Raw genomic sequence first — 21,606 nt, 5'->3', positions numbered from 1 at the left:
TTATTACATCAGATCAGATTAGATGACATTTCAATGATCTGATCCCCAGGGGGAAACTGGGTCACTGCAGCAGCAGAGAATGGATATAGATAAGAAAAGACAACAGAGTACAGAAGATAATAAAATTAAAAGAATTGAACATATTGAGAATAATACAGCTGATCAATAAATAAAGATGCAGCAGCTGCACTGACAGCTTTGAAACTGTGTGCATCACTTAGCTGTTCGCATTATCAGGTAAAACATAAAAACAGAAATACAATTATGCTAATTCAGATAAAGGCGGAAACGTGATCATTATTGAATTAAGATTTCTTGAATATTTTTTTTTAAATATATCAGGCTATGGTGTTTTTATAAATCCAATGAGATTCAGTAAGCTACTCCAAGCAATGCTCTACTCAAACTCAGTTGACCCTTTTTAGGCTGACATAACTGTTCATGACATTAATTTGTAAAGTGCACATCCAGCTGAAGTTTAATTGACTTCTTTGTCTATATAAGGCGTTGTTTATGTTACTCACCTACGAGATCATAATTTACTCACCTTTTTAGGCTGACATAAGTATGCAGTGTAGGCTATATATATATATATATACACACACACACACACATATATATATATATATATATATATATACATATATATATGTATAAATCATAAAGTACCCTACCAGCTGATGAGCATGGGGTCTCTTAAGTGGAAAACAGCATACATTCATGCTTTTCTGAAAGTATAATTGATGTCTTGTTTATATCGGTAGTTGTTAGTGATAATCACCAGCTGGCGTCATGATTTATCAGTCTTTATTTCGCACTACATCAGCGCCGCTCAGTTGAAAGTTGCTGATCGCAGATCTGTAGGTGTGACCGGGGCGTCATCGCCACAGTTGATTGGTGGTTTGCGGCGGTGTCCGCATGGCAACCGTGAGCTGTGTACAAGAAATACGGCAGAAGGGACCTTTCCAGAAAAACAAAGGGGGGGATTTAACGGGCAAACACACCTTCCTCTCCTCTTCTCTCCTCTCCTCTCCTCTCCTCTGCTCCGTGCAGCACTGCATCTGGAGACAGCAGACGGCGCGGAGCGGCTTAACGCGGCGCGGTATCGGTGCGAACTGACAGGTGAGGAGAGGGAGCTGGCGTGTTAGCCTGGACACACTGTAGTCTTGCACGATTTCCTGCAATTACATGACCTGCACTTTAGTTAAAATGAATGGCATCGGCGGCTTCTATTGTCCTGCATGCCGGTCCACTGAACGGTGTCTGCGTGCGTGTGTGTGTGTGTGTGTGCGCGTGTGTTGTCATGCCAAATAAGCTGGCGGCAGACGGCGCTGAGGCTCGGCCGGCCGGCCGGCCGGGCTGATGCAGCAGCGCGGCCGGCAGCCAGGCTCGGGTCTGCAGAGGAGACTGGCTCTCTGTGGGGAACAGGGCGGTGGCTTCTCTCCCACTGAGCCGGAGGTCTTACTGCACTCTGCCTCTTCTGCACTTAGACACAACACAAGAGCATCATCCATAATGAAGAGCTGCTCCATAGCTACGGCAGTCTATGGTGTTGCATCGATTAACTCATTGCAAGCCAACCCTTACGAAAAACTAGTCATTTTTATAGGGATACTATACAAATATCACAACAAAACGAAATATCCACTAGGAATTATAGTGTTACCATAGGATTTTAAAATAAAGTACAATGAGAACACTATAAACTCACTAGGCCACTGAATACCACTTTAAGTCCGTATGTGAATATTATGGTGATACTGTAGGACACAGAAATACCATAAAATACTATAGCCTAACTGTAAACTCACTAGTGAGTTCTGCAGACACACTAGAAGTCCCTATAGGACTTCTTGAGGAAGATTATATTGATACCATAGGACAGAAAAATACAAAGTATGTTATAATGTCACTATGGAGCCACACAGACACACTAGCAGTCCCTGTAGGAATATAGTGATTGCTCCTTTGGGTGCAGTTCATGAGCCTCTGGGCATCAGTTTGGATGGAAGTCTGCAAGACCTGTCAGTGTTTACATCAGTAATGTGGATGTTAAACTGAAAGCTGCTGTCTCACCGTCACTTTGCTCGCCCTTCAGCACCTCTAGACATCCTCCCCTCCCATCTCTTCCTGTATCTGTGTCAACACATACAAGTTATTCACACACAATGACAGATGTAAAGGCACACCTTTTGTTTTAGTTTTTTTTATTAACCAAGAATCATTTGAGTTACCAGCTCTCTGAAAAGCACTCAGTCACAGAGGATAAATATTCAACACCCAAAGCTTTAAGTTTCACAGCCATGCTTGCAAGCAGCATGGACATTTGTCTTTGGATCCTAAAACATACATGAAACAACTCTAAACAGAAGCATCAAGTGCTGTGAGATGGATTTGTTTAAAAAAATATATATATATATCCACTCGTTTTTTTTTTTAGGTTGGGCTTGAAATTTGCAACTTGCCTCAGCTTCTTAACCACAGACACATGACTGTCTCAACAAATATGAAGTCATGTCCAAAATGTAAAAAAATCATCATCATCTGTCATAGGATATTTCAAAAACTTATGAACAAGTTTCCATGATATTTGGTGGACAAATGGGCCTTGGGCCAAGGAACAATTGATTAGATTTTGGTGGCAATCTGGATCTCAGATTTCTGCCATTAGATGATGATCATTTTTTAGCCACACTGTGAAACTGATGGAGATAGACTTGATTCAACATCCAAAGGGTATAGTTGCAGGCTGAAGAAATCATATTTAAATGATAGGAATGATGCCTTTGGGTGTAACAGCAAGGTGGAGAATTCTTCAGCGTTGGCAGAGGTTTGCGCTCTCCTGTGCTTTCTAATTTTACTTTTGTGCCATCAGTCCTTTTGAGAAAGTAGGTATCATTTTCTTCAAATGGTGGATATCTAATAAAACAAGACTTTTCATATTCAGTTTATGAACAACAAGCATAAGCGTCACAAGCATTTGCCTCTTTGGATGCAAACTTGTCAGAAACATGCACATCTCCTCTTCCCTCTCTCTGTATTCCGGTCAGCCAAGCTGCCACCGGCGATCTGCAATCATGACAGCGGAGGAGACGATCAACATCAAGGAGGTGGAGGTGATAAAGCTGATGCTGGACTTCCTCAACTCCAGGAAGCTGCACATCAGCATGCTGGCCTTGGAGAAGGAGAGCGGCGTTATCAACGGCCTGTACTCCGACGACATGCTCTTCCTCAGGTACGGCAGCACGGCGGGTTCAGATGGCGGTCAGAAGGGCGGATGGAGTTTTAGTTACACAAACTTTTCTTAGAGGCAATGCTGCTCTGGAGGCAGAAATAATCTAAATTATAGAGCAAGTTAACTAACTGGCAAAGAAGGAACTCTAGTCAAAATATAAATGCCCATGACAATTTTTTTTTTGCTTCATTCATGACTATGGCACAGAACGACACAGAAACCTTCTTATCTCCTCCTCAAATGAGCCTATGGTCTCAGTATTTCAGAGATATGACTCTAATGTGGATAACAGAAAGGGAGTAGATTTGAATAGAGTAGTAAAGAGGGCTGTCCTCAACTCAAGAAATTCCAAGTTGGCCAATAGTATCTTATTAAAGAATAGTCCATTTAATGCCCAAATCTGCAGAATTGATTCTCCCACATTATTGTCCCCTGGCAAAAGTGCAGTCATGCAGATTTATACATTCATTTTGCACGCCCGCTTATTCCTATTCAGGGTCACGGGGGGCTGGAGCCTATCCCAACATGCATTGGGCCAAAGGCAGGGAAACACCCTGGACAGGTTGCCAGTCCAACACAGGAACACATGAACACACGGAAAGACAAACACACTCACACTTAGGGGCAGTTTAGAGCCTCCAGTTCATGACATGCAGGACTTTCTGTGTGGAGTTTGCATGTTCTCCCCGTGTTCACGTGGGTTTCCTCCCACATGACCCCCGGAGAGTAGAGTCTCCAGTTCATGCAGGTGAACTCAAGACTCTACTCTCACAGGGAGAACATGCAAAATCCACAGAAAAGACCCGGGCTGCAATTCAAACCCAGGACCTTCTTGCTGTGAGAGGTGACAGCACTAACCTCCGAGCCACTGTGCCGCCCTCATGCAGATTTAGATTTCATGTTTATCAAAGAGGATGAGCATATCTGTGAGTGTTGTTCTGATGCCAGATGTTATTGTGTTTGGAAAAAATCATGAAACCCGACAGAAACTAATCAACTAAACAGGCTTAGGTCAACTAAAACCTTCACAGCGGGTCAGAAGGGTGAGTCCCACTGTTCAACCTCTATTGTAAAAGTCTGATGCATACTGCTTGCATCTGTAGCAGTTGTCACTCTTTCTCTGCCTCCATACAGAAGTAAAGAAAAATAATAGATATGAAAAATGACATCAGCAAGCCAGCTCCTGCTCCTGTTTGCAGAGAATGTGAAAAAACTGAAAATTCGGATGTATTAATGTCAAACAAGGATATCGACAGAACTGCATATTGTCAACAAGGCAGGCGTGACTGCAGCTCTTGCACTTCAGAGTGCAAGTGATATTAATCAGACAAACTCAATAACATTGCCATTTTCTACGCATATGCATCACTCAATCTGGCATAATTCAGTGGGCTGATTAAATGAGTCTGTTATCATTATTGATTTAGACTGTATCTGATACTCCAGAGGCACAAAAATTGCTGCCACATGCAAAGTCTCAGTAGGATTTACATGCTGGCCGTGTTTGAATGGTGTCAGGTTGGTGCGGAGATTGGTTACAAGGGACATACCACCATGTTGGAAGAGTGACAACCAAAGGACAGATTGTAAAGTTTCCTCCCTGGTCATTTTTCCCGCATTAATGGTATTATTTAAACATCATACCAATGTCCAGAAATTAGCAGTTTTCCTTGTTTGGTCAGTGAAGAAGAGGCCATAATTTTAAAATCATTCCTTTTGTTGTCACAACATGGTGGCGTGTTCCTCATAAGCAGCGATGATGACTCTCCATGCATTGCTTGACAGACCTCATATATACTGTGTAGATATAGCCTCATAATCTGTGATAAGGTTTTGGAAAAGACTCTCAAGTTGTTCAATGGCTTTTCTCAACAGGCAACTCATTCTAGATGGCCAATGGGAGGAGGTGATGCAGTTCATTCAACCTTTAGAAGGCATGGACAAGTTTGACAAGAAAAGGTGAGAGAAATACAGGAGGGATTATTCCAATGATATCAGACTGTTTATTTACTGCTTCACATCAGCCACTTACTGACCTTTAAGGTAAAGGTTAAGAAGCAGCTGTTGGATAGAGTGCCAGAGTAAAATACCTGTTCAATTTTGATTTATTGATTTGTTGTTGAGGTATGATGAGGAAAACATTAATTGAAATACAGTTGATTGAGTTAGAGTTGTCAGATGTCTACTTCTCAGTTGTCTTAATATGTTTCTGTTTCTGTCTGTGTTTCAAGGGTTTTTGTATTATCCTCAATCCTTTTGAGATGCATGAAAGATTTTAACGTGTTTGCAAGAATGTACAATAAGTTTAATTTATAAAGTTATTTTTATTGTAAAACTACAGTGTATTAAACATGGTAGTGATGATGTTCCCCTCCACCAGCGACTGGGTTGGATTAGCCAGTGAAGCGGGAGGTGGTGTGCCTTGGGAACTAAATTAGGTCAAGTCTCAGTACTGTAGTGACACCATCATGTCTCTCACCAACCAGTAAGAAATAACACAGTCTCAACAGAAGTGAAGACATTTTTAATCTCAGTGGGCCTACCTAATTAAATAAATGTTATAAAATGTAACCCAAGACATGTCACACTCCAGGGTTAACCTCTTTATCAAATGCATTTCTTAATATTGTGATTTGTGTGTCCAGGTTCCGCTACATCATTCTGAAACAGAAGTTTCTGGAGGCTCTGTGTGTGAATAATGCCATGTCTGCAGCTGAAGACCCTCAGAATGTATGTATATATGGAATTAGAAAAATACGTATGCATATTTGTAATTAGAAAATCGTTTCTTTATATAAGATCAGCGATGGTAGCCTAGAGGTTAGAGAAGGGGGCTTGTGACTGAAGGTTGCCAGCTGGTAAAATGTTGAAGGGAAATGAATGAGTTACACTCTGCCCACCAATTACCATGGAGGTGTCCATGAGCAAGGCACCTAACCTGTGGTTGGACTGAGCAGGGAGTTGCCCAGTATGAATCTGTTTAAGTGTGTGAATGTGAAGCAGGGCGTTGGAAAATATCATGCTCCTCATGAGCTCGAACGGTCCCAGAGGGAGAAATGGGTCGTCCCACTGAGACACACATACATGTACACACTGGGCCTGGGGCAGTGTTAACAGGGACAGACAAATTGTCTGTGACCTCCCAGTTAAGGGACAGTCTCTCTCTAAGCATTAGGACATGGTTGCACTGGGTTAGTATTTTATGAGGGTTTCTGGAATAACAAGTTATCTTTTGTCTCAGCACATTCAGAAAGAGCCAAATCACTGAGTTATTGACCGATATGGATTTTTGATTTAAAATTGACCATCTTCATGCCAAAAGAATTGCAAGGATTTAGTGTTTCCCCCTAAATTTTACTCTTTGCAGGGTGGAAAAGCCTCTGAAACAGCATTTAGACCATCATGTGACACTAAAACTCTCCACTGAAACCCACAATAATGAAATTCTTAGCTGGGTTTCTAACTCCATAAGGCTTGGTGAGGCAGGTTTCAATGCAGGTTTTACAGACTGACACCCCTGAAGCTGGTTGAATACTGACCAGCTGATATGAGACTGTTATTGAAAGGCCAATATCAGTCTGATATATCAGCAAAATGATATCCGTCCAACCCTATTCACTGTGGCATTTTTCGTTACCAATACCTGTGGGTTTCTATAAAGAATACGCTTATTTATCTCAGCACATTCAGAAAAGGCATAATCTCAGCCACATAGTCACTAGTCCTCTGTGAATTTTCCACCACCCACAGCTGGAGCTTACCATGCAGGAGGCGGTCAAGTGCCTCCACAGTCTGGAGGAGTATTGCCCGGCCAAGGAGGACTACAGCAAGCTGTGTCTCCTCCTCACCCTGCCGCGCCTCACCCACCACGCCGAATTCAAAGACTGGAACCCCAGCACGGCGCGCGTCCACTGCTTCGAGGAGGCCTGCGCCATGGTGGCCGAGTTCATCCCCGCCGACAGGAAGCTGAGCGAGGCGGGCTTCAGGGCGAGCGGGAACCGCCTCTTCCAGCTGCTCATCAAAGGGATCCTGTACGAGTGCTGCGTCGAGTTCTGTCAGGTAGCCAGACCTCTAAAACAGTGGTTCTCAACGTCGGGTCCGGGGATCACCAGGGGTCCTTGAGGGGGTTCCAGGGGGTCCGCAGCAAATTGAATGTAGAATGTAGAAGACTGTTCTGATCATAGTTTCTCTGTTATCTCTCTACCTACAATACAGATAGTCATGGGATTCTAGACAAAATCATATCTGACAATAAAAATATTCTCAGATTTGGGTCTGAGAGACAAATTCTCATCAAATGGGGGTCTGTGGTCCTAATGTGGACTAAATTAGGGTCCTTGATATGGAAAAGGTTGAGAATCTCTGCTCTGAAATGTAAAAGGGCAATGAGGAAACTCCAGGAGCTGTTGAGATTGCAAGCATAGGAAAACACCAGATCATAAAAGGCTCATGAGCCTGACAGCAGTTCCACAAAGCTCTAGAGATATTTTGAAAACCCTTTAGAAGTATTTTTATGCTGAGGTACCCTATTCTTTGCTGGTACAATGACCCATTTTCCCCATGGGGATATTAGTTTCATCTAATGTAGATCTAATTGCATCTAATAATCTTTGGATCTTATAAGAACTTTCAATGAACCCTTAGTTTTTTATAGTGTTTGGCTTTGTCAGTGAGGATTTAGCCTACCTTTCGGGTTTATTGGACAAGTTTTAAAACACACGTTCAAAACTTAGGGTGCACTGACAACAAAGCAAGTTTGGAGCAGTTTATTCAGACTCTGGAATATTTACTCCTTGAGTTCAGTTCGTTTGGCCAGTTGAGAACGATGCCATTCGAACTCAGGTGGCACCAAATAACTGCACCTAGATTAGGATATGATAGGATATGTAGTTTATTCATCATAAGACAATATAAGACACAATTCTATACATACAGAGACCACAGAAATACAAACATAAATTACAAATATACATTTCCATTACCTAGGCCGCTTGAAAATGCGAGTCTTGGTCCTCTTCCCAGTGAATTGCGGTGCGGTTTGTTAAGAGTGAAAATGTAATCTGAACCAACTACAGGAAACGACCCCAAAACACAAGGGTTTATGGGTATAAGGAGACGGATGTTGACATCTGATAGTCAGCAGTTCCTCAAAAAGCCTAGCATAACAAAATGAAGTGAGGGCAAACTGCAGTCTGGACTGATGCTCATTCATATTTCTTCATGAGTTCTTAACTGGTATGAACAACAGAGAGGGCAAAGAGCACAAACAACATCATGCTGAGCTAAAGTTACAGGAACTGGAATCATATTTGTCTTGACTCCCTCCGCTGCCAAAGTCTCTAACCTGGTGGGATGACAGCTTACTAAAACTCTGTTACTTGTGAGTCCATGTGACTTTTGTTTACAAGCCTCGGTTCACTTGTAATTGATCAGTGTGAACCTAAACGAACCAAATACAAAAATGCAACAAAGTAAACTTTTCCACTGGTTCAGACCAAAGAAACCAACTGTAGGTGTGATTACATGCAACAATTATCAAGGCAAACACTCAAAGATTTTAATTGTGGCTCCCTGTCCTGTAGAGTAAAGCAACCGGTGAGGAGATCACAGAGGGTGAGGTGTTGCTCGGCGTGGACGTGCTCTGTGGGAACGGCTGTGATGAACTGGATTTGTCGCTGCTGTCCTGGCTCCAGAACCTCTCGCCCGGCGCCTTCTCCTGCGCCTTCCAGCAGAAGACGCTCAGCATCCACGTGGACCGGCTGGTGAAGCCCAGCAAGGCGGGCCACGCTGACCTCCTCACCCCCTTAATCAACCGCCTCTCCCCCTGCCTTACCTCGCCCCTCCGCCAGAGGCCCCAGTCGGCCGACACCTACATGTCCAGATCCCTCAACCCGGCTCTGGACGGGCTGTCCCACGGCTTGGCCGCCCAGGATAAGAGAAGCATGGAGGGGAACATGAAGTCTGCGTTGAGTCGGAGTCTAGTGGAGAATAACGTGCATCAGCAGGACGATTCACCTGAGAGGTAAGGCTCAAAGCTGGAGCAAGCCCTCCATCCAAATTATATTATTTAAACTTTGTAATGACATTTTGAAATTGTTGTTTACATTCTAGCAAGCCAATGCCATTGCTAGAAAGATTTGTGGCTCAGAAATAATAAAATAACCATAGTTCTGCACAGTCATACTTTGTTGTCACTGAAGTTTTATTTATTACATCATATTGTAGTTGTATTGAATCGTGAGCCGCATATTGCCTAACGAATCGTATCGTGAGATAAGCATATCGTCCCATCCTTAGTGCATGCATCTGCAACCTTAGGTATTAAAACCAGTAGTAGATCTCGTTGTCCGCAGTGCTCCACAAAGCACATCAGAACTGAGTGGTGATGGATGCAACATAATCTAATGCTTTCACCTTATGGCTCATAATTGAAAATCATGATTAGTACTGAGCTCTGTACTACATGCACATAATAAAAATCCTCCTACTACTACTACTACTATTACTACTTCTGCTACTAGTTATAAGTCATGAAGGTGCAGATATCCTCTAACAAGTTCAGCAAGCTGAACCTCCATACACTTAATTTTGAACAGTTGACCACAAAGAGATGTAAACAAAGATGAAGAACTGCAAAAGGGAATGGAGATGCTTTTCTAAGACTAGTTTGGTCCGAAGCCAAAGAAGTGCTTTTTTATTTTACGCAAAACTGACCTTTTGTCAATACGAACTTGCCGAAATTTGTTTCCATAGCAAGTAACCTATACTGTGGCTTTTACATCTGCATCCTGCAGCCTTGAGAGGTTTACTCATTTTTGTTTTCTCAAATTAGTTTTCAAATGTATCAACAGTCGAGCCCCAGAGCCTCTCTCCAGATATATCCAAAGACAAGACAGTAACAGAGTAACTAGGAGCATGGTGAACGGCAACTGTAAAATACCACATCGTAGATCTAAATTTGGACAATCAGCTTTCTCCATAAAGGGCTGTCAACTCTGGAACACATTACCAACTGAAATAAAATTAATTCCAGATATAAAATCTTTTACAAGAAAGGTTAAGTGCTGGCTAAAAGCAAACCAGAGCTGTACTAATTTTTAGCTAATTGTACTCTAAATTACTATTGGTGTATGGTGTATGTGTATTGGTGTATTGTGGTATGTGTATTTTATTGTATTTCCATATCTGTAGTGTATTGTGGTTTTATGATACTGAAAGCTGTATATTTTAATTACACTGTACATGTAAAAGCCCAACTAGGGACAAGAGTTGAAAATTAGCAATAGCTATAAACTCTCTGTGCAGCACATCAGTTTCATGCTCTGTATTGGAACTATGTTAAATTGCATCGTCCCTATCAAATAAAATTCAAATTAAAAAAAAAAAATCAAGGAAGCTATACGATACATTCTTTAGTTTCTTTACAGGTTCCTTGAGCTACATGTTCTTCTTCTGCAAAAAACAGGACCACACCAGTTTAGTATTCCAGTCTAAAAAGTGCTGATACTGTACCGTACCCATACTAGACCCGGTACAGGTACACTACAGTATACAGTATGTGTAGTGGAAAAACTCTGGTAGACTTGAAGAATGTAAGTTGAGATGCGTTTAAATTGCTTCATCAGATCTCTAGAGGCCTACCTTGGCATCACCTTCTCGCAGGTTAGCTGACAAATGAAATCTACTTTTAAAATTGAAGTGAAATGCTATGCCACTAAGTAATAGGAGGAGGTGGCATTCTGAAGCTCTGGCATCAAATGAAGGAAAAATATGTTGAGTGGTTGGTGAGACCATTGGACTCTGTCAGGTTATCTCTGGCTCCACCTGCTGGATGCAGTAAATGTGTACAAACTGTCCCACTGCTACCAGAGTGAGGTCACTTTTAGAAGATCAAGAGTTAATAGTATTTTGTAACATACTGCAAAGTGGCTATTAATAAGACAATTTATCTAAGTGCCATGTATAATTTTTTTATTCCCCAATTCAAATCAAATCAAGTGAAATGGTAATGTTGTAGGTATTGAAGCTTATTTCACTGTTGAAATCATTATAAATTGCTCAGGATAAAGGTCAGTTAAATTCCTAAAATGTAAATGTACAAATATAAATGTCAGGTGGATCTTTTTGTCTTTCTGTCTGCAGGAAGCACCCACAGGGGCTGGACAGTCCCAACGCCACACGCACCCCTCTGGCCCCTGGGAGGGACGGCGGCCCACCCTGTAGCGCAGACAGGAACGAGGTAATAACTACATTGTGCATTTATGGTGATGACACACAGACCTGATTAATTATCAGTTTATTTGAATGTGATCTAAGCAGTCAATGTTAAACTAATAGATGAGGAACACAGAAGTACATTCTCCTGTCGTGTGACATCATTGAAGCTCAAATGAAGCTTTAGAGAACTTGTAGTTCATGTTCAATTTCCACAATACAACTTTAACTTCTTTTTAGCAGAGCTGCACTATGCAAGATTTTTACGTAAAAATACACCCATCTTATCAGCCTAAATCACAAAGTGGAGCTGCAACAGAGAAGAGCGTTCCATCCCCACTAATTGAGATGCTGTAGATTTGCCCACATGAAATTCTGGAGTCGGCTATGGACATTTTTCCACCCACAGGAAGTAACGCAACTTAAGTGCAAAATACAAACTGTCTCCTAAACAGCAGTGAGCAGCGCTCCGTCCAGAGAAAGCTGGACTCACCAACATTAGATCTTTTTGGTTTTCTTTGGTATAAAGCATCACAGACCGGCCGGGTTGGTCAACATGAGCGTGACATCACCTGAGTATTGAAGTTCAAAAGTAAATTCTAAGCAGTGCATCCTAAATTACATACGGCTCAACATGGAACAGACTTGTACAAAATGATTTTTACCACACCATGATGAAGGATCATAGCGACTCACTTCTGGCTGAGTCTGTCTCATGAAGACCGTAAAAAGAAATTGCTGGGCTTGTCTGCCTGGTCACTGAAGTCAATGTCAAAGCGAGGTTTTCTGTCTGTCTGAAAGCCCCCCCCCCACCCCCCTCCAAAAGTCATTACTCCAGATTTAAGAGATTTAGAATAGATTGCCCCCATACCCCCACGCCGCCCCGTCTCCTTACCCCTGCACCTCCACTCCCCCCATAAATCCTCTCCCAATCCTCTGCCTCGCCCGGCCGAGGGGGAGACGAGCCCTCGCTCCCCTGTCACCTGACGCGGTGGGGGGAGTAGCAGATGAGCTACAGCAGCCTCTTGCTCCCCTCCCCACCCTCCAGCGACACCATAACCCCAGTGACGAGGTGGAGGGATGGGGGGGGGGGGGTCACGGACAGGGGAGGCACATAATCTGGTTTGATGGGTGGTCACGCCCGAGCTGGCCCACTGCCTTGCTCATCGCTCATTTTTATGCATCCCAGGTCCCATCTAGAGGAGCAGAGCGGCTTAGATTGGATTTTTTTGTGTGTGTTTGCGTGTGTGTGTGTGTGTATATGAATAGTGTGATATGTGGTGAGAGAGATGAAGGGGAATGTAGACCCGTTGGATATGATGAGGTCCTTGGAAACTTTTTATGGGGCGGATGGTGGAGGATGAGGCCTTGGGAGTTGGAGAGTTGTCAGTAGTGGATTATGGGAGAGAGTTTGTACATTATGATCTTGTGTGTGTGTGTGTTTGTGTGTGTGTGTGTGTGTGTGTGTGTGTGTGTGTGTGTGTGTGTGTGTGTGTGTGTGTGTGTGTAGTAGGGGTTATACTAGTGATGAGCACTGAGAATACTGAAAGGCTGAATCTGTACAAGGTAGAGAGCAGATATAAGGCCCCACATCACACACATACCGTACGTCCCACCAGTTAAAGTTGAGGTTCTGTCTGTACTTCAGCTTGTATGTATGTGCGCGCATATGCATGTATGCTAATTATATATAAAAGGTTCTGTGGCTTAGTTGGCTAAGGCCCGTACCATGTAAAAGCAACGTCCTGGGTTTGAATCCAGCCTGGGACCTTTGTCGCATGTCACCCCCCCTCTCTCTACCCCAATCTTTCCTGTCTTGCTCTACCGTCACCTATCCAATGAAGGCAAAAGTTCCCCAAAAATAATCTTAAAAAGACAAAAGGGTCTGATATACGCTGTAGGTTATGTGTGGTTGATGAGTGTAAACTAGTCTGCTCTAAAGAAAAGGAAGCCACTGTACCTGAAACAATAAAAAAAAAAACACGTGCCTTGATTTTTCCCTTAATTTCACTTTGGCGTACGTGTTGGCGACACTGAAATAGACTTTTTTCATCCTCCCATACACCAGAGCCTTGATTTCAGGAAAAGGTCAGCCTCACCTTAACACTTTTTTCAGGTACAGTGGCTCCTTGTTCCTTTTGTTTTTCATAAAAAGCAAACAATGCCCTACGATGTGTCTGTTTCCTCATGTTGGGTCACTGTGCGTGTGTGTGTTTCTCCAGCGGCGTGACTCCACAGAGCAGGTCCAGGAGTATTACCGGCAGCGTCTCCGCGTGCAGCAGCATCTGGAGCAGAAGCAGCAGCAGAGGCAGCTCTACCAGCAGATGCTGCTGGAGGGAGGGGTGAAGCCGCAGGACGGAGCCCAGCACAACCTCACCGAGACCTTCCTCAGCAGGTGAGGAAGCTCTGGTCAATAGATTTTTCTCCTGAGCAACATTCTTCAGAAAGGGGCAGCACAGTGGCTCAGCGGTCACTTCTGCCTCACAGAAAGAAGGACCAGTGTTCGATTCCTGGCCCTTTCTGTGTGGAATGTTTTTCCTGTTCCTCCCGCAGCCCAAAGACATGCAAGTCAGGTGGATTGGAGACTCTAAATTGCGTGTTCATCAAAAGCCATGTGTCCTCTGGATAAGAGTGTCAGGTACAGTAGGGGCCTAAAACTGTAAATGTAAAGATGGCGTTCTCATTAGTTTACCCCCATACTTCTGCTGGACCCAACAACTTGGTCCTTGCAATTGAACCAATTACCCAATTACCCTGGGGGTACAAAGTCAAACACTAATGAACAATCTATACAAAATGATGACCTCCTTGTTTTGAACACCACCCGGGAATGTGAGAAACACAAATGTTCTCTGGAATTTGTTTCTGCATTTACCACTTACCCACTTGACAGTGTTACTGAGCTCTCTCCTGAACTGCTACAGCACGAAAACAAGGTGCAATAAAGTGAGGAGAAAGATCTGGTTCTTTGAGTCTACAGCATTTACATTTAGTTGACGGTTCTTATCCAGAGCCACACACAGTAAGTGCAACCGTAGAATTACCGTAAATTCCTACATCATCAACATAAATATGCCAACATGAACACAACCACAGCGCAGCCTCGTTCAGACCAAGATCTTGTCTTTGTTTCTAGATCCATCCAGAAGTTGGAGGAGATGAATGTGGGCATTGACCACCGGGGGGACGAGGTGATGCCACGTCTGGCCCAGCAGTGGAACGGAGGAGTGACGGGTAACCCCGGCACTTCCAGCCCCAGGACCGCCAACACCACCCAAACCCCAGAGGCCGGGCCCCCGAGGGACAAGCCGGGCGGGGGGAGCAGCAGCACCCCTCTCAAAACCGGGAACCACTGCATGCCTTCCCTCAACGAGTCCCCCGTTCCTGTCACCCAGAGGTAAGAACCTGGAGAGTGTCTGTTCATCTAGTCACCAGGGAATACATTGTCACTGTCAGGTGTATCTCCAAAATGTCAACTTCTCAGGAACCAAGAAAAACAGCCTCGTTTTTGGATTGACCACCATGTATTTTTGAGTGATCCATTGGGTTTTGATAGGGTTTCAAAAGACTGAGATGAATTTTTTCTCAAATCATAGAGGAACATGTAAATTTTCAATTGAAGTTAAAACATGAAAATCACCAAGATTGGACAACGATATGAAGAATTTAATTCCAGAATGAGATTTGAAAGGTAACACCTACTCAGACAAAATTGTTCCTGGCATGAAAGTCAAACAGTTGAGTATTCCTGACTAGCTATCTTGAACCCTGTACTCACACAATAGTAACATTTTAGAAGATGTAAATGTTATTAAATATTGATCAATGAACATTCGGTAAAACATTTTCCTACGTTGCTCCATAGAATTTTAGAATTCAGCTGTTGGAATTTGGGATTGACTAGTTTGACTAGTACCTTCAGTGATACATAGGCCCTGTTATTGGTGTGTTGTTAGTCAAAGTACTCATAAGAAGTGTCATGCTGTCCACTTTTTTGCATGCAAAATGAGAATTATAGTGATCTAGAATGAGAGATTTTAAGACTACTGTCAATATGTACAGAGAACTTTCTGGTTGTGTGTATGTGTGTGTGTGTGTGTGTGTGTTGTGATTGCCAGTGCCGAGAGGATCAGAGCTAGTATACCTACAGTCCAGGATGACTCTGCCACGCGTAGCACAACACAAGAGGTACTGCAAAATTCCTCCATAAACATCCAATACAGACCTGGGTCAAATATTATTTCCAAATAATTTTTTGTAATAATAAAATGTAGTAAACCCCGACCCATCTGATTCTCCAACCAGGTTAAATCAAACGCAGAAGAATTATTTGGAAATAATATTTGACCAGAGTCTAATCGAAAAGTCAACTCTTTGTTTAGAAACTATGATCATGTAAATCCTAGACAATTCATGTTTCAAATGAATGTTTTTTTCACTGATCTTTCTGTGCACAGTTGGGGAAATCCAAAGCCCAGTTTGTTAAAGTGAGCCAACTAGAGGACACACAGGCGGTGCGCGCTGTGGCCTTCCACCCCTCGGGGGCGCTCTACGCCGTCGGCTCCAATTCCAAAACCTTGAGAGTCTGTGCCTACCCAGAAACACTCACCACCAGGTAGGAGTGGAATATATCCAAAATGGACATTTAACATTTTGGAATTAAAGCCTTCTTATGCAGTTCTTGTCTCTCTTGTAATTTGTTGGTTTCTCCAGTGGTTCTGGTGCAGTCAAGCAGCCGGCAGTACGCTTCAGGAGGAACAAACACCACAAGGGCTCCATCTACTGTGTAGCCTGGAGCCACTGTGGACAACTGCTGGCCACCGGCTCCAATGATAAATACGTCAAAGTCCTGCCTTTTAATTCAGACACTTGCAATGCCACAGGTACCATTTGTTGGTATTTGTGTGTGTTATGAGTAATGTACATTTCCCCACTTTTTAATTTGCTTTTGTGTATATAGAAGGCCTATGAATGATTACATTACTGATGTTAGGATGTGTGTGCATTTGAGTGAAGTGCATTTTCATTATTTTCTATGTGCATTTGTGTGTATTGAGAGTCCATGAATGATTACTCCTGATGTTAGGATGTGTGCACCTATTTGTGTGAATGTGTGTGTGCATGAGACATGCATACATTGTCTTACTTTTTATTTGTGTTTCAGTATGTTGTGAGTTCAAGAATGATTCTTGGTGAAGTTATGATGTGTGTGTGTGTGTGTGTGAGTGATATGACGTGTTTTATTATTTTTCAGTGTGCTTTCTATGGATTTCTTTGCGTATTGAGAGCCCATGATTGATCACTACTGATGGTGTCTTTGTGTATTTATCCTAAATATAATATAGTATAATTATCACTCTCGATGTTATAATGCATGCACATGTGTGCATTTGTGTATGTGTGTGTGTGTGTTTTTCATTTATGTGTACATACTGTTCAGGCCCAGACCTTGAGTTCAGCATGCATGATGGTACTATCAGGGACCTGGCCTTCATGGAGGGCCCCGAGAGTGGAGGCTCCATCCTGATCAGTGCCGGGGCCGGAGACTGCAATATCTACACCACCGACTGTCAGAGAGGACAGGGCCTCCACGCCCTCAGCGGACACACCGGTACGCCCACACCAGCCCATCCCCTATACTGTGAGGGCGTTTTCACACTTAGTTCATTTGGGGCCTTTATTTCGGACCCTGGAGCATTTCCCCCCCCAAGTTTGGTTTGTTTGGGCATATATGAACGCAGCAATCGCACTCGGGTGTGGACCAAAACAAGCGGACTGAGACCATCTTGCGAGGGTGGTCTCAGTCCACTTCCAAATGAACTGTGGTGTGGTTCCTTGGTCGTGAGAATGCAATTCGAATTCACTATGCATGATGGCTTACCTGATGCGTCTTCTGAGTAGAAATTGGTGGGTGAATATGTCACGGAGGTGTCTATGGAGGTGTCTGGAAACAGCACGTCTTTGTCGAATCAAATGCAGCAACACATTGTTTTCAAGACGCAGCGTTGATTTGCGTTCAAATTGAATATTCTGCTCATGCAGTAAACACCGCTATACAAACCAGAGAATAACAGCAGAGACAATAACCTGTCCACGCTGCTGGTGCGTAAGCCTATGCTCCATTGTGTTCCTGTGTTTTGTTTAGTTTTTTTTCCAGGAAGTACAGAATTCCCGTACAAAAATTCTGACCAATGAGGGACCAGTTTGATTGCGCATGGCGTTTGTTTACAAATCTTGGTCCGCTTAGAAATATTGCTGTGTGAAAAGGAACCGAACCAAGGATTAACCGCAACATTGTAACAAATTAGTCACGGATTCGGAACAAAGCAAAGCAAGCGAACTACAGGTGTGAAAACATCCTTAAAAAGGAAGACTCTTGAGGAAACTTTAGGGGTTCTTCAGATTGCAAATGTAGTGGAGCCCCAGAAGGTTCCTTGTGGAACCCCTTCTTAAAGGGTCCACAAACCTGTTGTGTTTTCCTAGAGTGGAAACGGAGCAGCAGTCAGACAGAAAAGTCAGCTGAGGTAACATTGCAACTGACTCCATTAAAGTCTGTAGTTCAATAAGGCTGACTAAACAAAGCTCAAAAGCCATATTGGAATCCCAACAAAGAAATTAGCAATAGTACTACAATATAATGAGAACAATAACGAGTTAGAAGTTTTGTTTAATATGTGTTTGCCAACATGCGTTTTCAATTGTGTCTTAAAAGAAGGTAAAGATGTATCATGGATTTTAGACTTTGCCATTGTGTTTAAACAGGTCACATTCTGTCTCTGTACACATGGGGAGGGTGGATGATCGCCTCTGGCTCCCAGGACAAGACAGTCCGATTCTGGGACCTTCGGGTGCCCAGCTGTGTGCGGGTGGTGGGCACTACCCTGCATGGCTCAGGTGAGTCACTGCATGACTCTCACAGAGTGGGAAATAAACACTAACCACCAGACAAAAGCAGGAACATTTTGATTCTCTACTCCAGCAGCCACAGTGACACATAACCAGCCAGCGTTCAGAGGTCCTGTTATAAGTAGTATTTGCAAGGTAAAATACGTGGATAAAAAACATTTGTTTCCTGTCCAGATGATTCTACTTGGTTAACACACAGACTAGGGAGAGTGAAGTTTGAGAGCAAATGCAGAGCAACTAAATTTGGAGCTCAACCTGTATTTTCCTGGAAATTACCAGTGTACAACTACCAATAGATTGTATGATAGTGCAGTTTACCCACTAGAGGGCACTAATGCTTCTTGGAGCATTGCATAGCAGTATCATTTACTGCCTGTGACTGCAGTACTTTACATTGCACACTTTAAACTAGTCTTAGCGGTAAAATTCAAATGTTATTATCCTGTAAATCAACTTTTTAAAAACACAATGAAACACATAATCAATCACAACAACATACAATACAGGCAAATATCAGTCGATAAGACCAGATAGGGATTCAATTCAATTTAGTGTAATAAAACGTCGCTCAACAGTGCAAAATACAAAGTTTCTACAGAGGTGTGATTTCACATGAAAATTTAGCAGTCTGCAGTGGGAATAAATGAGTCCTCGGCTCTTGAGTTTAACTCTTGGGAAATTGTTATTAAAAACAGAGACCAAATCACAGGCAGGCGGTTTTAAGCTGCAACCACTCACAACAAACGTATTTCTTATGACTCCATCTCACACAGGAAGTGCGGTGGCCTCGGTGGCGGTGGATCCCAGCGGGCGTCTGCTGGCCACCGGTCAGGAGGACAGTACCTGCATGCTGTATGACATCAGAGGAGGCCGCATGGTCCAGACATACCGCCCCCACAGCAGTGACGTTCGCTCTGTGCGCTTCTCGCCTGGGGCCCATTACCTCCTGACCGGCTCCTACGACAACAAAATCATCATCACCGACCTGCAAGGTAGCATCACAGTTAGGGGAAGAGAGAGGCACAAAGTCTCTCCCTCGCCCCTCTCCCTTGTCTTCCTCCTTTACTTGCACTGAAAATAACACTCCTGTCTTGAGATGAGGGGGAAAATCCTTTCTACCTCTCCTACCTAGCTCTTACTTCCCTATGTAGTATTCCTCTATCATACATGATCATTGTATGGCTACAGGAATATTGGTTATATCTATTGTCACGGTGCTGTGACTTTGAAGCTCAGACTCCTTATTGTTGGTTGCTTTTCATGTTGTTGACCTTAGAATTTAAGGTTATTCTACTCAAGCTGCTCTGAACAAGATCTAAATGGCTAAAATATAAATATAAATGTCAATCACTGGCTTATTGCTCAACACACAATCGGGTTTTCCAGATTGAGATCCTTTACACTCCACCAGCTGATTGCAAAGTATTTCAAGTATTGCACACTTGCAGCACATATTTTATATATATTTTTTTTGGGTCAAATAATTTAGTATACTTTTACAATGTATTTTATATTACTATTATTAAATAAGTAACCTAATATTTGTTATCAAGCAGCATTGGGGGCTGGTCATGTGACGTCACTAATAATAGACACCTGTCTCTATTTAAGGTCCAGGTGAATTTTCACTTTCATGACACCCTGAAGAAGGCATAATGCCGAAACATGTTGCTGATGTAAAATAAATATTTTCATATGGAGAGAAGTGTGCAACCTTCATGATTACTTATTCCAAGTATTGCACACTTAACATATAAATGTAAATATATCCATACATTTTTGGTTTTCAAAGATCTCAGGAAGGCTTCAAAATTAATTAAGTTACTTTTAACTGGTACTTACTGTTGGGAAAGTCATACATCCGATAATCCAGACACCACATGAATGTGATACAACAGTCAGGGTTATGGGTTTGATACCACTGGGGCCATCCATGCAAAAATATACTCACTGAAGGATGAAAATTGGATACAAATTTGATAAAAATGTCAACCAAATGCCATGTGTTAATGACAATGTTCTTCATTTCACTGAACCCAGGTGACCTGACGAAGCCACTCCCTCAATCGGTGGCTGGGGAACACTGGGATAAGGTGATCCAGTGTAGGTGGCACACCCACGACCTGTCCTTCCTCTCCTCCTCTGCGGACCGAACCGTCACCCTCTGGGCACAAGGCCCCTGACCCCTCCACCAGCGCTGGGAAACACTCGCTAGCAGCAACAAGCACAACAACACACTCTCCTCATACATCCCTGCATGGGACGACTAACTGCCGTGTGTGTGTGTTTGTGTATGTTTATATGTGTGTACATACAGTGAGCTCTACAAGTATTGCTCTATTTAAAGTTAACAGCATTGCGTGTGTGCGTGTGCATATGTGTGTACATAAATTGAGCACGTAAGTATTATTTTGAGGCGGAAAATCCAGTAAATTTAAAGTTGACAGTCTGTACTTTGTGTATGTCCATGTATGGATGTTTATGTGTGCGGATGTGTGTTTCTCTGCATACTATATGCTCTGCATATGTCTGTGTGTGCCAGTGTGTGTGTGTGTATCCATGCACTGCATCTTTCTGGCAAACGTGTTTGCCTTTGTTTAACTACACTCGAGAAAATGAAAGTAAAATAAATTAAAAGAATACTTGTAAGAACATTTTGTAAACCCTTACAAAAAAGGAAAGCGCTAATTTTAGTGTAGGGTTTCTAGTCAGAATTTGTGAGGTTAGATTTAGGTACTTAGGCATTTTGTGTGTGTGTGTGTCTGTGTGTGTGTGAGTGAGAGTGCGCTTAATACATTTCTATAATACACTGTACATATGCACTGGATGTTGCTGTTGTTTGCGTTTGGCGTTTGCTAAGCATTTGTGCCTCCTGGACTGGCTTAACTGTCTATACTCACTTTTGTTGATCAGAAATTCATAACGATCACATGGAATAGATATAGTAAAAATATAGTGATGTGAAACTTATTGAAAGGCATGATTAACACTTACATTCACTGCAAGCAAACTTCCAACTTAGTCCAGTTGTTTTCTCGCAATGACGAACTACATATTAGCAAGCCGTATTCAGAACCTGGTATAAAACAGGTCAGTATAGAACAGATAAAGAGTTTCATTCCAAAATGAGATATCCAGAATTAAAAAACAGATGACTCCTACTCTACCAAGATGACTGATAGCACAGAATTCAAACAATGCTGTTTTTATAGTAGGTGACTATACTAGGTAGCCCATGACTGACAAAGTGA

General features: G+C 42.7%; 1 protein-coding gene across 1 annotated transcript; it reads left to right on the top strand.

The window, feature by feature from the left end:
• The first annotated feature begins 3,077 nt into the window (after positions 1-3,077).
• LOC139931940 (WD repeat-containing protein 47-like) lies at positions 3,078-20,538 on the top strand. Its single transcript, XM_071925586.2, has 15 exons — positions 3,078-3,235; positions 5,111-5,194; positions 5,881-5,965; positions 6,986-7,294; positions 8,818-9,257; positions 11,378-11,474; positions 13,672-13,844; positions 14,586-14,846; positions 15,568-15,637; positions 15,907-16,064; positions 16,163-16,332; positions 16,890-17,060; positions 18,212-18,343; positions 19,129-19,347; positions 20,396-20,538. The coding sequence occupies exons 1-15, from the start codon at positions 3,078-3,080 to the stop codon at positions 20,536-20,538; spliced, it is 2,670 nt and encodes an 889-aa protein (XP_071781687.2).
• The last annotated feature ends 1,068 nt before the right edge of the window (positions 20,539-21,606 follow it).

The sequence above is a fragment of the Centroberyx gerrardi genome, chromosome 9 (assembly GCF_048128805.1).
Source record: "Centroberyx gerrardi isolate f3 chromosome 9, fCenGer3.hap1.cur.20231027, whole genome shotgun sequence".
Lineage (NCBI taxonomy): Eukaryota > Metazoa > Chordata > Actinopteri > Beryciformes > Berycidae > Centroberyx > Centroberyx gerrardi.
The sequence above is the reverse complement of the archived record's forward strand: the minus strand, read 5'-3'. Positions and strand labels throughout refer to the sequence as shown.